This window comes from Chenopodium album, chromosome 12 (genome assembly GCF_948465745.1).
Source record: "Chenopodium album chromosome 12, dcCheAlbu1.1, whole genome shotgun sequence".
Lineage (NCBI taxonomy): Eukaryota > Viridiplantae > Streptophyta > Magnoliopsida > Caryophyllales > Amaranthaceae > Chenopodium > Chenopodium album.
The window spans coordinates 10,889,751-10,904,422 of record NC_137845.1 but is presented as its reverse complement, the minus strand read 5'-3'; the positions used below and the strand labels follow the sequence as shown (position 1 = coordinate 10,904,422).

Genomic DNA, 14,672 nt, shown 5'->3' with positions numbered 1-14,672 from the left:
AATAGCTGCAATTCAATCTTAGGCATATGTAATTATGTATCACATGAAGAATGAGAAATTGATAGTGTACAGTGGAGCTACAACATTTCTTTCTAATATTTTTCTTATTATTCAAGAGGTGCCTGTCTACAAGGGTGGTGACAACAAATTAGTTACAACTTACAGTGTAAGAAAATGGAAACAATGGCAAGCGGCTTCACTTTTCATGTACCACAAATGAAGAGTTATAACTTTATCGTATATCCTTTTATCTTCTACATTTCACAATTTGTAGGTACATCAAAAATTCCACCTAGGCGAAGAATTTACTGCAGTTGGCCGAGGCCTGCTTGGCTGTGGCGGTGGTGGAGGGTGCTGCTGTTGCTGCTCGTTGTTCCGCTTCTTCATGATAGAAGAGACTGTAGGACTGAAATAGTCCATTGTCTTGTGAGATGGAGCTCCTTGTGAGTAAGTCTTTCTTGGCTGCATAAAACTTCTCTGCTTTTCCAAGGACGATGTTCTTCGAGCCACAGGATTCCGGTGAACAGGACCCCACCTATTGTAGCTCACACAACTTTGGCTCCTCCCAACAGGCTGAAACTTCCCTTCCCTAGGGCTAGTATAATTTCTGCTTTCAGCAGTTTCTGCTGAATACAATGTCTCTCCATCACTACTCTCTGCATCTCTCACTCCTGAGACCCCTACTGGTGAACAGCTAGACTGCACCTCGCTCTGTGCATCACCCACTGATCCAGTTGAGCCAGTTTCCTCCATCACTGCAGCCTCTTTATATTTCATTTGGTTTTCCTCTTCTCTTTCCACTTTGTATGAACTTTGTAAAGGAGCTTCATTCACACAATTATCACCTGAGCCCGGGAGAAGATCCTTTGAAGGTTGGGTTGGTGGGGCTTTAAATATTCTTGGAGGGAAGTTGATATCTAAGAGTTGGATTTGTGTAGTTTCATTCTTCTTTACAGGATTTGAAGTGACCTTTGGTGATTCATAGATTTCTGGAGTTGGAATTCCCTGAAGGTGAGTGGTGCTACCATGTGGTTGCAAGACTACCTTTTCCTCCTCACCATCGTGTCCAGCAGCAGAACACCCTTGTCCAGACTGTTCTCTAGGTTTTGATACGGTATTTGATGATGATGTGGTTCCCTCAATTTCTTCAGTTGCCTTGAAAACTTGCCTCATAGTAAAAGAAGCACAAGAATGCTCACTTCTATGGCCTGCTGACATCAGCCTCATCAGTGGCAATTTTGGTTTGCTTAGGTCATCAAGGCTGCCTTCCCAGTGCTGATTTAGCCAGTCATAGATGATAGGCATCGGGATGCCAAATTGCATAGGAAGATCCTTCTTCCACGATGCTGAAGAGGATGATGAAGTTGAAGAAGATTTGGTATTTGGTGAAGTGGCTAGCTTCATAGGATCACAGATCATGAATGCAAGGTTGCCTTGCGAATCAAAACCAGCAGATCCAGGGCTCCAAGTAAAGCCTTCAGTGGATAGTTTTATGAGATTATCGGTAGCTATAACCACTTTCCCTTCACCCATGGACAGTTCTTTTTTCTCTGCGTGCCCAAGAAGATATACAATGTTGCCTAATTCGAGGTTTGGTTTAGAACAAACTTTAAAGTGAGGTTGCTGACCATGTGCAACTGAATCTCCTTCAATGGTATCTAAGCCCACAATAGTAAGATCAAGCACAGAACTGGTGATGAAAAACCTGATGGCAGTTTTGGAGTTAGAAAAATAAAGGATCGGTTAATAGAATAGATGACAGTATCTTCTAGTCATAGACTCATAGTCTGAATCGTCAACCAACAGAGCAGATGAACTAAATAAGGAAATCACCACAGATAAGATAATTAGGAAATCTGCAACATATTTTACGTTACATTTATATTTTTAATTCCTAATACATCGTACTCACTTACCTAAAAACTAACAATCAATTAGTCTCTCCAGCAATTTCCAATACCAATGTGCTTCGAAGCTTTAAAAAAAAAAAAAAAAAATAGCCTACATTTCACTGTTTTATATATCTCTCCTCGTCATGTAAGTCCTTAATCATACTCTTTTAAATTCCAATAAATGGATAATCTACTAAATTTTCTTCTACTTCAGAGGTGATTTAATTTATTCAGAAGCGGCTTCCAACAATTCATAAATCACAAACCTTCTAAGAAAGTAACTTTTTTTTTCTTCCAAGAGAGCAACAATCATGCTTTAGAATCCAGATGAATACACTAGATCATTTGAAAAAGAAATAGCAAAAAAAAACCAGAACTTGAACCTGGATTTCATTCTCAGTTTAGTGTATATCTTTTATTTTCCAGTATCCTAAATAAGTAGTGTATTATGATCTATGAAATAAAGTTTGGTTAAAGCATGCAAAACATCAAATTGAGGTGATGGGACATTTTAACATGAGGGAGTAGCTTTAATTCAAACAAGTTAACATATATGGGTGTTTGGTTACTAGGTAATTAGCACAAGTAGTTTGGAGGTTAAAGAGTAAGGATGGAAATAGATATTGGAGTTATATTAAGAAATTTACAAAGAGATTTTCGTCACTCTTTATGGTTTCTTATGAAAAAATATCGTGAATGTATAACGAGATTACTAAACAGCCTAATTAAATACCTTCCCTCCTTCAGTTATGGCAACTTGGCAATTAATATTTAGTTAGATTTCCTACCTCTAATAACCCCGTCACAATCAAAAGATAATAAGACATCTTAATCTCATCCCCGTGTGTGTGTGTGTATGTTTTTTAAACGAAATCCTACCAACCAAACATGGGAATTGTCATTCTGGGATTCCATTTGCTATTCCCATCTCTCTATCCCGTTAAAAACAAACAGCCCAGGTAAGAAATGCCTCAACAGGAATCAAGCCTGTATAACTACAAAGTCTTGAAATTCTCTGCCCAAAACCTTTAACCAGGATGATGATAAGGTCTGCTTATACACTAAAAAGGCACACTCCATCAATCGTTTGTAACTACATCTTATTCAAAGTGACTACGTCGTAAAGGAATGATACTGACAAGTCTACATTAAAAAACAACGAAGCCTTAATCCCAAAAATGCATACACCTAATAAGCTTTACAATAACATTGCTCGGAACCTCTACCATCAGGAAAAACATCAATAAATAGGATTTATAGAATCGATTGCATTCCAAGTATCACTCCAAAATTAGCAGAACAAGTGGCCATGTGCATTCTTATACATCCAATTGTATTAGCTATGCTAAATAAAAAACTTCCAAGACTAGCTGAATCTCCAACAGATATTTTAATTTTCCATGCCAGGAAACTAGGAAAGCTTCTTCAGTTCCTCCATAGCTTTATCAACCCAAGTTATTCTATATCAACCTCAGCAAATATCACAATTACATTATAAATAGCTCCACAAACACATCAATCCCAGACCATCTCCTTAGTCCTTATATAACAGAATCTTCATAAGGTCATTTTCAACCGTTCCATATCCTTTTTATGTCTTCAAAATAATAAATTCCATAATCAATCTTCATGCTCAACAGCCAATTATCATACTAAAAATTGAAATCTAAAAAGTCAATACAACTAAGATTCTCCTTTAACCTCTCCTTTCTACTAAGCTGATCAAATGCAAACCTGCTATCTGTTCACTGGACTGGAATTCTCAATCTGTCTATTATACGCCTGGTTTACCAACCAAATCCAGCCGCTTACATGTCAAACATTGCCATCACAGTTTATCACATGCTCTAGCACTTACCTACTCACATTGTACAACCTGTCATGACTTATGACCAGCAAGGATTCTTAGAATTTGAAAAGTATGTCAGATTATTCTATATACAACAGATGGGCCCAAAGCAATAGAATATTTTCCCTTTCTTGATTTGACATCATAGTTTACCACATGATTACCATAGCTATCTTACACATCCGATATTCCAATGCTCCTAGCACAATTTAATACTTTAATAGACGTAAAAGGTAACGAGAACATTTTCAAATTAAAGCATAAGTTTTACTAGTGTAAATCATTGCTCCACAAAATGTGATCTCCATCAGTTTCACCATCCTGAAACTCCAAATTTTAAATCACAAAGCACAAGATTCTTTATTGAATTTTTTTTATTCATATTCAAACTTGAACAAAAAGCAATCAACGATACAAATTACTATCTACAAAAAAACCTATAGTAACTGTTCGTAGTAACTCACATATCATCACAAACTTTAACAAGGTTAAAAAATTGATGGGGTCTACAAATTTTCAGGTTAATTACTACACCAAATTATCTGTAATTTTTTACAACCACCTACAAATTTCTCACATTTTAACTGATAAATTCATCATATCACAATTAAGAAAACTTATCAACAAATCATTTCTTCTCAATAAACACTCTAATGAACTGAATAGTGAATATAATCATCAAATCTGGTAAATGTACAACACAATTTAGAACAAATAATTACTGACACAACTAATTGCATTCAGACAACAATCCCAGAAAATTCAACATCAATTTCCCAACAAAATCAAACAAAAGTATGATAAGAAGTTTCACCTGTGAGGCACAAGAGTGGCAGGAACACCATTTTGAAGCCGGATCTCAGCAGACTCAGCTGCATTAACAGAAGTAATGTTGGCATGTGTTGTCAGAAGAAGGTTCCTATGAATCAAAAACCCAGTTCCAGAAGCTTCTCCGCCGCCACCGACGGAGCTTCCAGAGGCGGAAGAAGCTGAGGAAGCTGAAAGTTTCGCCATTGCTGAGCTTTTAGTAGTAAAAATGGCAGCTTTGAGTCTTTCAGACTTACCCCCACCATTGCAAAAACACCAAGATTCACTCAACACCCTCATTTTTAGCCAACTTTTCACCCAAAACTCAAAAAATTGAAATGGGGTTTTTGAGATACAATGTGGGGTAGACCTTCAAATTAAGGGTTAGATCCAAATAATTTGGGGCATTTTGAGAAATGGGTAGTTCATCAAATTTTCTCTCTCTTCCCCTTTTCAGCTCAAATTGGAGTTACTGGGAAAGAGAAAAGAAGAAAATTAATCTAAGGAAATAATCAGAATAAAGGGCAGCAGAATAATGGAATATTAGGGAATGTTTACAGTAGATAAAAATTGAAACTTTATTTTAAGTTTTCTGAAATTGATGGACCAAAAATGAAAGGAAGACTGAAGAAAGGAGAAAGAGAAAGGGGATTGTGAGTTTGTGACCTTGATTGGATAGTGAAGGGTACCAACGTGAGTACTGAAGAGTGAGACGTGCTATGAACTATACTCAATTTTACATCGTTTTCTTTTAGATGTGCAGTGAATTTTTTTATTTTTTTTTAGACAGGTTACAAAGCTTTAAACAACGCACTTAGGCCTCGTTCTTTATAGCTGCTCTGCTGAAATCTGCTCTGCCCTGCCCTGCTCTGCTTAAAAATAATACTTAATATTGAATTATTATAATAATAATTAATATTTAATAATAATAATAATAATTAATATTGAATTATTATAATAATAATTAATATTTAATAATAATAATAAATAATTAATATTTAATAATAATAATTAATATTGAATCATTATTATAATAATAATAAATATTTCATAATAATAATAAATAATTTATATTTAATAATAATAATATTATTAAAAATTAATACTTAATAATAACAACAATAAATAATTAATATTTAATAATAATAATAATATTATTAAAAATTAATATTTAATAATAATTAATAAATAAATAATATTTATTAATAATAATATTATTAAAAATTAATAATAAATAATAAATAATTAATATTTAATAATTAAAATAATAATTAATATTGAACTATAATAATAATAATAATTATTATTATTATTTATTGATAATAATAATAATAATTAATAATTATTGATAATAATAATAATAATAATAATAATGATTATTATTATAATAATAATAAAGGTCACTGCATCTGCGGATTCCACTTTCTCCTTATCACCGCGTCAGGTTGCCTTATGGAAGTCCCAACAGGGGGATCACTCTTCGGCCTAGTTGCGGAATGTCCCGATATCGGAATTGGGTCAGACTATGAATGGTAAGACTTACCGTAGTGTTCTTTGCTACCGGTTGGGTGTTCCTTTGTTCTCCGTTTCAACACCGTGTTCTGTTTGCTCAAGGGTTTTTAATGGGGATATTTTTGGGGATCATGCAGTGTCTTGTGTTGAGATGGTGGGTATTAAACATCGGCACAACGTTGTTCATGACACCCTTGTTGATATTTGTTTTCGGTCTGGGATTTTTGCTCGAAAGGAGGTTAACATTGGGTTGACTGGAGGGAACGACGGGTCTCTACGACCAGCAGATGTGTTGCTTTATTCCTGGGATAGAGGCCTTAATGTATGTGTTGACTTGACAGGGTCTTCACCTTTGACACAGTCGGGGTTGTCTGACTTTGTTCCTGGTCGCGTTGTGTCGGCGGCGGCTCAGCGGAAGCGGGACAAGTATATGGCGCGTTGTAGGGCTATTGGCTATGGTTTTCTGCCTTTCTCCTTTTCTTCGTTGGGGGAATTAGAGAAGGATGCTATTGCGTTGCTGAAGCAGGTTCAGGCGTTCGCTAAAACTCAGGACGTTGGTGCTCGTGCAGCTACTCACATCTTCAGCAGGATCAGGTTCACTATAGCTAGAGGGGTGGGGGCCCAGATTGTATCTCGGCTCCCCACCAAATTCTTGTAAATTGATTGACTTTGTAGGTATTTTTTTTTTTACTTATAATAATAATAATAGTAAAAATAATAATGATAATAATATTTTCTCAAAAAATGACAATAATAGTAATAATAATACTTATTATTAATATTATTAATAATAATAATTGATTTTTATAATATAAATTAATATTAAAGATGATAACTAATATTTAAATATAATACTAATTATTAATTTTTAATAAAAATAATAATAAAAATAATAATTACATAATATTTAATAATTATTATAATAATAATTAATATTTAGTAAAAATATTTAATAATTATAATAATAATGCGATAATATTAATAATAGTTGTAGTTGTTGTAGTAGTAGTAGTAGTAGTAATAATAATAATAATAATAATAATAATAGTAATAATAGTAGTAGTAGTAGTAGTAGTAGTAGTAGTAGTAGTAGTAATAATAATAATAATAATAATAATAATAATAATAATAATAATAATAATAATAATAATAATAATAATAATAAGGAAATCTGCTCTGCTCGGCTTTGCTTTGCTCTGCTCTGTTTCAATCTGCTCTGCTCTTCTTAAATCTGCTCTGCTCTGTCCAGAAACTCAAAAGAACAGGGCCTTACTTACCCATTACAATTGGTATATAATTCCAATTCATGGGTAAGGACACAATACCAGACTTACAAGACTAACACTCAAATTCATGACACTGACTGAAGGACGAGAAACTAGAAGTACAAGCACAATAGCTGACGTTCAGAGCAAACTTCTTCGAGGACTTTTGAATTAGTGAATTAGTTATGAAGAATTGAAGATAGAATATTAGTCCATCGAGGACTTTTGAATTTCTATTAGGAATAATAATTATTGTATTTCGGTTTATAGTAAAATAGGAATAAACAATAGTTTGTGTGAAAAAAAAAAAAAGTATAAAGTATATGAAGAATAATTGGTAGGAATGTGGACCGGTAATGGTGCAATCTTTGTTAGTGGTATAAAATAAGCTTGAATTATGTGAAATCTCATACGTAGTATATGAGATTGAAAGTTTGACCTTTTTATTTGTCATTTTAACTAGCCGCTCCTTAAACAAAAAGTACCAAAGAATACTTGTATTTGTATTACTTGTAATTTATAAATAATACTTCATATTATATTTTTTTTTTGAAAAAACATATAAAATAATACAATATGATCAAAGTAATGTAAATGAATAATATCAAAACATTCAAAAGTCAATATAGTGTAAATATTTTGAAACCGGGAAATTATTAATTAGTGGTTCAATGTCAACTTACTACAATCTTACTCAACTCTCACAGGCTTGCCCTCATTTGCACCAAAAAAAAAAAAAACAATCTTACTCAACTCTCTCTAATTCTATATATCCACTGACCACTGAACTAAAAAGAACCAAGTTCGAACCTCATTTTAGTTTGACAATTATTCTTTATCATTGAGGACATGCATTGATCAGATTATCAGAATCATAAGAAACCCTTTCAATTTTTCATACAACGAGAAGCATATACATGCTAAATAAAGATAGCAACCCCTGCCTTTGTGAGAAATGCTTGGGATGTTTAAGAATACATAGAATTGAATTCCAAACTAGTATAATCACTATAATATTTTTTTTTTTATTTTTTAAATGGTAAGTGTTATGGTTAATTTTTAGACTCGTCTCGACGCACGACAAGACGCATGACCAAAGAGACAGTGAAGCAGCGAAGGGCAGTATATCTCCCCGGAACCTCGGTTTGACTAAGTCCTGGAATATATTCACTTCAGCAGTTTGTTCCTCCTATTTTTATGGGATTTTTCCCCAGATAATTCAAAGGCAACAAGAAGATAGTCTCAAGACTAGGTCAAGCAACGGTCTCCTATTTTTGCGGAGGACGTTTGAAGCATCTTCAACGGATATCTTCAGCTTAGCTACCCTAGCATGATTATAGTATAAATAGGACGATATTTGTATCATTGAGGATCATCTCACTCATACTGCTTAGCACTTACATTCAAAAGCTCTCACAACATTGTAATCATCTATTCTTCATAGTGAATCGGTGGTCTTGCACCCACCCGCAGTTTTTCCCGCATTTGGGTTTTCTGCGTCATCAAAACACCTTGTCTTTTATTGTTTCAATTCACGTCTATTTAGCGAATCACTCTAGCCGTCGTACGTCCCAGCCTTAGGACGCCCTTTGGAGAAATTTGGCATAAACAATTTGGCGCCCACCGTGGGGCCGACGACTAGATAAACTTCGAAAATCTCCAGAAACAACCGATTCCCCTATCGAAACATCCCGCCAACATGGTGTCATCCGAAGAGAACATGACGATTGAGCAATGACAGGCTAAAGTCGTATCACCTAATCAAAAAATAATTACCTAAGTACTCTAACTAATGCAGATAGGGAAGTAGGGTCGAATCCACAGAAAAACAAGTCTTTCTACTCCTAATTAATTATTATAATCTAAACTATTAAGGTAACCAATATTGTTATAATAAAAGTCTATACTACGAAGAATATGAGTAGGGAAAATAAAGTAGGGAGAAATAAAAGTAGGAGGAAAAACAATGAATAAAAAAACCTAGGGCTCAGGTTCACCAATAAATAATATTCTAGGGTAAAACATATTAATCAATTATCAATGTATCAAATAATCAGATCATAAAGGGCTTTCGCTACGTATTACAATCACAGAGTTAATTTACCGGTATTAAACCTCATCTTTCGAATCTCGACTTAACCATTTATAAATTAAACTGCCTACTGAAACTAGGCCTTAATATTAATTCTCATCTCTCGAATCTCGAATCAATATTGCGTAACTCATACAATTAAACCAGCGCTAATCTAATTGCATAGTATTGAATCAATCAATAGGAAATTAATCTAGCATTGACAATCAATAATAATAAATTACCCCTTCATATTATTTATGGATCCCCACAAACCCTAGAAAGAAAACTACTCACACGTAATTAAAACTAAACTAGTTAAAGTAATTAAAAAAAACATAATTAAAAGCAATAATATTAAAACTAATATGAAAGCAATAAAAATAAACTAAAACTAAACCAAACAAAGAAATAAGAGTAAAACTAAATCCGAAGAAATTGCAAAGCGACAAACTACGAGTAATACGAAAACAATAAATTAAAGACTCAAGGATTAAAGAAACTAAAGAACTAAAGTCAACTTAGAAAACGAAAAAGCATAAAAGATTCCACTAAAATCCTAGCTGAATGAAGTTACGGAAATATTAAACTAAAAATTAAAGAAAAGTAATAATCTAACCTGCTTAATTACATACTACTCTCCCCCTTTTATAACAATACCCACCGACATAACAACAATCAAGTGGGCCTAGATAACATAGCCCACTATGATTCACCAAAATACCAGCGTATACGATCGGGCCAGCTATTGCCCGACCGGGCCCGTCAATCATAGCAGCGAGCTGGACTTCTCTTGTGGGACTTGGGCTTTGAGTTGGATCTTGTTAACTTGAGCCCAATTTCTCAATGACCTTGGTTCGTAATTTCTTGGGGAACGTTGGACCTCAATCACTAAAATCGAGCCCTTATTCACCGAACTAAATTTATTTAGCACGGCCTTGAGCTTTAAATATACGGTCATAAAAATACGATCCCTCTCCAATATCTTCATAGTGGTTTGATAAGCTCGGGAATCGTCATAAATCTGCAGATTCCTACAAAATAATACCAACTCTACAAAAACACTAGAAAACGTATATTAGTAATAAAAATAGCTCCGTAGAGCTCAAATTAGCAGAAATATGACCATGGGACGGGGAATAAAATATATATAAATTAGACTCATCAAACTCCCCCAAGCCAAACCTTTGCTTGTCCCTAAGCAAAGCAATGAATAATAAATCAATACTTCACCCCAGATACAATTAAAATCAATAAATATAATTCAAGGTAAATCTGACAAACATGTATCAAAGTCAACCAATCAAATCCATCTAACTACCAATCTTCCCTAACAATTGTCAAATAGAGCAAACCACAAGAGCATATAGAATTCAAGACTAGTGCTCACACACTCAACTCTCATTTATGTGGCGAGTAAAAGATGTACTCGATCGCTCTCCAACCAACCCCTTTATGTGAACAATGCCCTCCCAAACTCACGCACTCGTGTGTTTAAAAAGACATACACTCAACCTAATAGTCGACTCGGAATATGTCAAGTCATAACTTGCATTGATAAGCAACACTTTCACATCTACACAACTCTATGCACAAGGTCGGAAGGTCTTTAAAGCTTGTAATGTAAGGCTAGGGTGAAAGGGTAGGATAAATTTGGGAAATGTGAGAGAAAAGCTATGCTTAAAGGGAGCCAAATCCTAATAAAACCAATGATCAAAATAAATAATGATCAACATCTCCAACATAACCAACTCCAACAAAATCCACCAAATACAACTCCAAACAATATAAACAATCCCAACACTTACAATTTCACTCATAAGATATAATAATGTAAAACTTGAGCGAATAACAAACTTTAACTCTTCAAACTTGATTTTATTTCATTGAAACTCAATTTTTTTTTCTTTGAATTTTTTTTCTTTTTTTTTTCTTGAGCAACCTTCATATAGAACATTTGAACATATAACAATTTTTTTTCCTTTTGCTCTTTTTTTTCACTTATTTTTTTTCTTGAACTTCTTCTTTTTTTTCATATCATCATACTTTATTTTTCCTCAAGATAATTTAACTTTCAAACATCATCAAAAATAAACCATGATCAAGAACAAAATAGCTTCTCATAACCCACCCAAATTGTGCAAATAACGTGCACACTACAAACTCCCTCACCTCACTCACTAATAGCTCCCCCAAGCCAAGCTTGGGACTAGTAACCAATGGGGCAAAAATGGCTTGTAATGTGGCTAATAAACAATTAAAAAGGGCACAAGCAACAACATGGGTAGCAAGAAGGGAACAAATGTATCTAAAATCATCTGAAGGCTACCTAAAGAATAAATGCCTTCGTCCTCCACATGTGCATAATATTGAGCCATGAAACACTACTCATAGTTGCCCCAATACTCAAATTCATTGACATACCAGGAACTAACACACATTCCTAACCAAATCAACTAGTCAAGCACTATATTCACAAGTAGTTGGACAAAATTGACGCATGTTTAGGAATCCAAGCAATCAAACTTCAAATCATGACCAACAAATCCACAAAATTTATCATCAATAACCAAGAATCAAAATAATTTCAAAAATTTCATCAAGGGGCACAGGGAAGCATGATTCATAATTCATTGGAACGTATTTTAATTTTGTATTTTTTTGATTTTTAATTTTTTTGTATTTTTCTCATATAAGAAAGCAGTAAAACTATACTAGAAAGCAATAAAATCTATACTATGAAAGCAATAAAATCTAAACTAAGCACACCAAAGAAAAATAAAAAGAAAAGGGAAAGAAAGAGTACCTAAATATACAAGAAATCCCCCCAAGCTAAATCAGACAATGTCCTCATTGGCTTAAAGGGAAGCTTGTAATCCAAGTGACTACCCCTCATCATCAAACTTGTCTCCACCACCATCCCAAACATTGCAATGCATCACCTTGCTACAATTTTGGACAAAATAGAAACAAAGTATTAGTAAGAGAAAAGGCAAAAGCGAGTCAGGTGCACTATTTTGCTCATAACTTTTTTTATACAAATGATAATGACGTGATTTCAATTGCATTGGAAAGTAGACTTGAAGAGCTTTCCAATGATAGGTCACACGCAAAATTTCGTTAAGAAACGCAAAAGGTATGGCTGTTTGAAGTTGGCCAGTTTTGCTGCCGCGGCCTCGCGCCCGACCGGGCGAGCGTGGCCCGACCGGGCCCGCCTCTAGAGTCCGACCACATTGTTCCATGGAACTTGCTGCTCGAAATATCTTGTTACACTTGATTTTCTTCTTGTTTTTCCTTGTTTGAGCAAATGCCACCTGATCGGGTGGGACTTTCACTACGGCCTCAAACTCTACAACTTGCTTCTCTTTCTCCACTTGTTCATCCTCAAACCCAAGTCCTACACAATTTAGAGCTCTTTCTATAGCATCCACATCATCTTTCCAAGTATTAGTTTTTCCTGCGGAAGATGCAACACAAAATACCGCCTCCAAGGGATCTCTAACGAGAGCTTGGGGCTTATTAGAAAAATTATTTACATCAACCACATCAACACTATAGCACTTTTCCTCTAACATGGGGCTTTTAGGGACATTATTCAGATTAAAAGTAATATTATCATCCCCTACACATAATGTAAGTTTACCACTTTTCACATCTATTATTGCCCCTGCAGTATGAAGGAATGGTCTACCCAAAATAATCGGAATTTGCAAATCTTCCTTCATATCAAGAACAACAAAATCAATAGGTATATAAAATTTACCTACTCTAACAGGAACATCCTCTAAAATACCTAAAGGGTATTTAACAGAACGGTCGACCATTTGCAGAGTAATATTAGTAGATTTTAATTTACCTATATTTAATTTGCAAATCTCACATAAAGCTTTATCAATCATCAGATTACCAATATGACATGGAATAGAAAAACTACCCGGATCTTTTAGTTTAGGTGGAGATTTATTCTGTAAAATAGCACTACATTCTGCAGTAAAAGCAACTGTCTCTACCTCACTAATAGATATTTTTCTAGTTAAAATTTCTTTCATAAATTTAGAATATGCAGGAACTTGAGTAATTAATTCTGTAAAAGGAACCGTTACCTGCAAATTCTTCACAATCTCCAGAAACTTACTAAATTGCTTATCCAACTTACTCTTTAAATGCCTATTGGGGAATGGAAGTTTGATAACTGGTTTCTATACATCTCCACTCTTGTCCTGGAGTTTACCCTGCAAAGAATTATCAAAAATATTAGTGCTACCCTGGAGCCCTACAGGGCTAGTAACAACATCATTTGGTATAACAGAATCAGGATTAGCAATTTTTGTTATAACAGGTTCATCATCTTTGGGCATAGGAGGCCCATCATAGTGTGAACCACTCCTCAGGGTAATTGCATTCGCATATTCTGTAGGTTGTACTGGCTGTGATGGTAGGGCTCCCTGCTGGCGAGTTTGCAGAGTAGCCGAAAGTTGCGCAATCTGAGTATCTATCATTTTATTATGTGCTATCAATGAGTCAATTTGCGCATCTCTACTCTGCATCTGCTTCTGCATAGTACCTAACATCGTTTTGATTTCTGATAGGTCAGAATCAAATGGAGGAGCAACAACCTGTTGTGGTCTCTGATGTGGAGGTTGGTAGTACCTCTGCTGTGGTTGTTGTACCTGTGGTGGGGGGTTAGGCACATTCGTACTATTATACGACATATTTTGGTTATTTTTCAATCCTGCATTGTAGGTGTTGGAGTATGGACTAATTTGCTTATATGCCTGAAAAGCATTAACCTTCTCAAGTGAGCTCCTACAATTCTGCGCCCAATGACCTACAGGACCACAATTTTCACAAAATATTACAGGGTTAGTACCAATAGCAGAAACATTAGCAACGAAAGATGAATTAGAATTATTAATATTGTCTAATTTCTGGCTAATAGAAGTCAATTGTGCTTGCAAAAAGGATATAGAATCGACTTGATGTTTTCCCTTATTTGCAAATCCTCTGGGATTCCCATATTGGGAATTATGAATAGCCATCTCTTCGACAACATTACTCGATATATTCACATACAAATTCATAAATCTTCCGTTAGCTGCAGAGTCCAAAATCATTCTTGAATTATATCCAAGCCCATTGTAGAAAGCTTGGATTATCTGCCACTGTTCTAGTTTATGATGGGGACATTCTCTCTGAAAATCCTTAAATCTTTCCCAAGCTTCATATAAAGATTCATCCGCTTCTTGGGAAAAATTTAGGATTGAACTCCTTAACAA

The 14,672-nt window shown here is 34.6% G+C and overlaps 1 protein-coding gene and 1 non-coding gene across 2 annotated transcripts; one reads left to right on the top strand and one right to left on the bottom strand.

Annotated features, from left to right (window-relative positions):
* Positions 1 to 4: 4 nt before the first annotated feature.
* On the bottom strand, positions 5 to 5,183 carry LOC145571960 (uncharacterized). The gene is made up of 2 exons (XM_081630975.1): positions 4,556 to 5,183; positions 5 to 1,705 (listed from the first exon to the last, which is right to left on the bottom strand). Exons 1-2 carry the CDS (start codon positions 4,846 to 4,848, stop codon positions 280 to 282), a joined length of 1,719 nt encoding a protein of 572 aa, XP_081487101.1. The 5' UTR covers positions 4,849 to 5,183; the 3' UTR covers positions 5 to 279.
* A 9,382-nt stretch (positions 5,184 to 14,565) lies between these two features.
* On the top strand, positions 14,566 to 14,672 carry LOC145573423 (small nucleolar RNA R71). The gene has a single exon (XR_014097459.1). It is a non-coding gene; the product is annotated as a small nucleolar RNA R71 (small nucleolar RNA).

Excerpts from the sequence above, each read along its gene's own strand:
- LOC145571960 (XM_081630975.1), bottom strand. The coding sequence starts at position 4,848 with ATGAGGGTGTTGAGTGAATCTTGGTGTTTTTGCAATGGTGGGGGTAAG. Across the intron at positions 1,706-4,555 it reads GCCACTCTTGTGCCTCACAG|GTTTTTCATCACCAGTTCTG; the intron begins GTGAAACTTCTT and ends AACTGCCATCAG.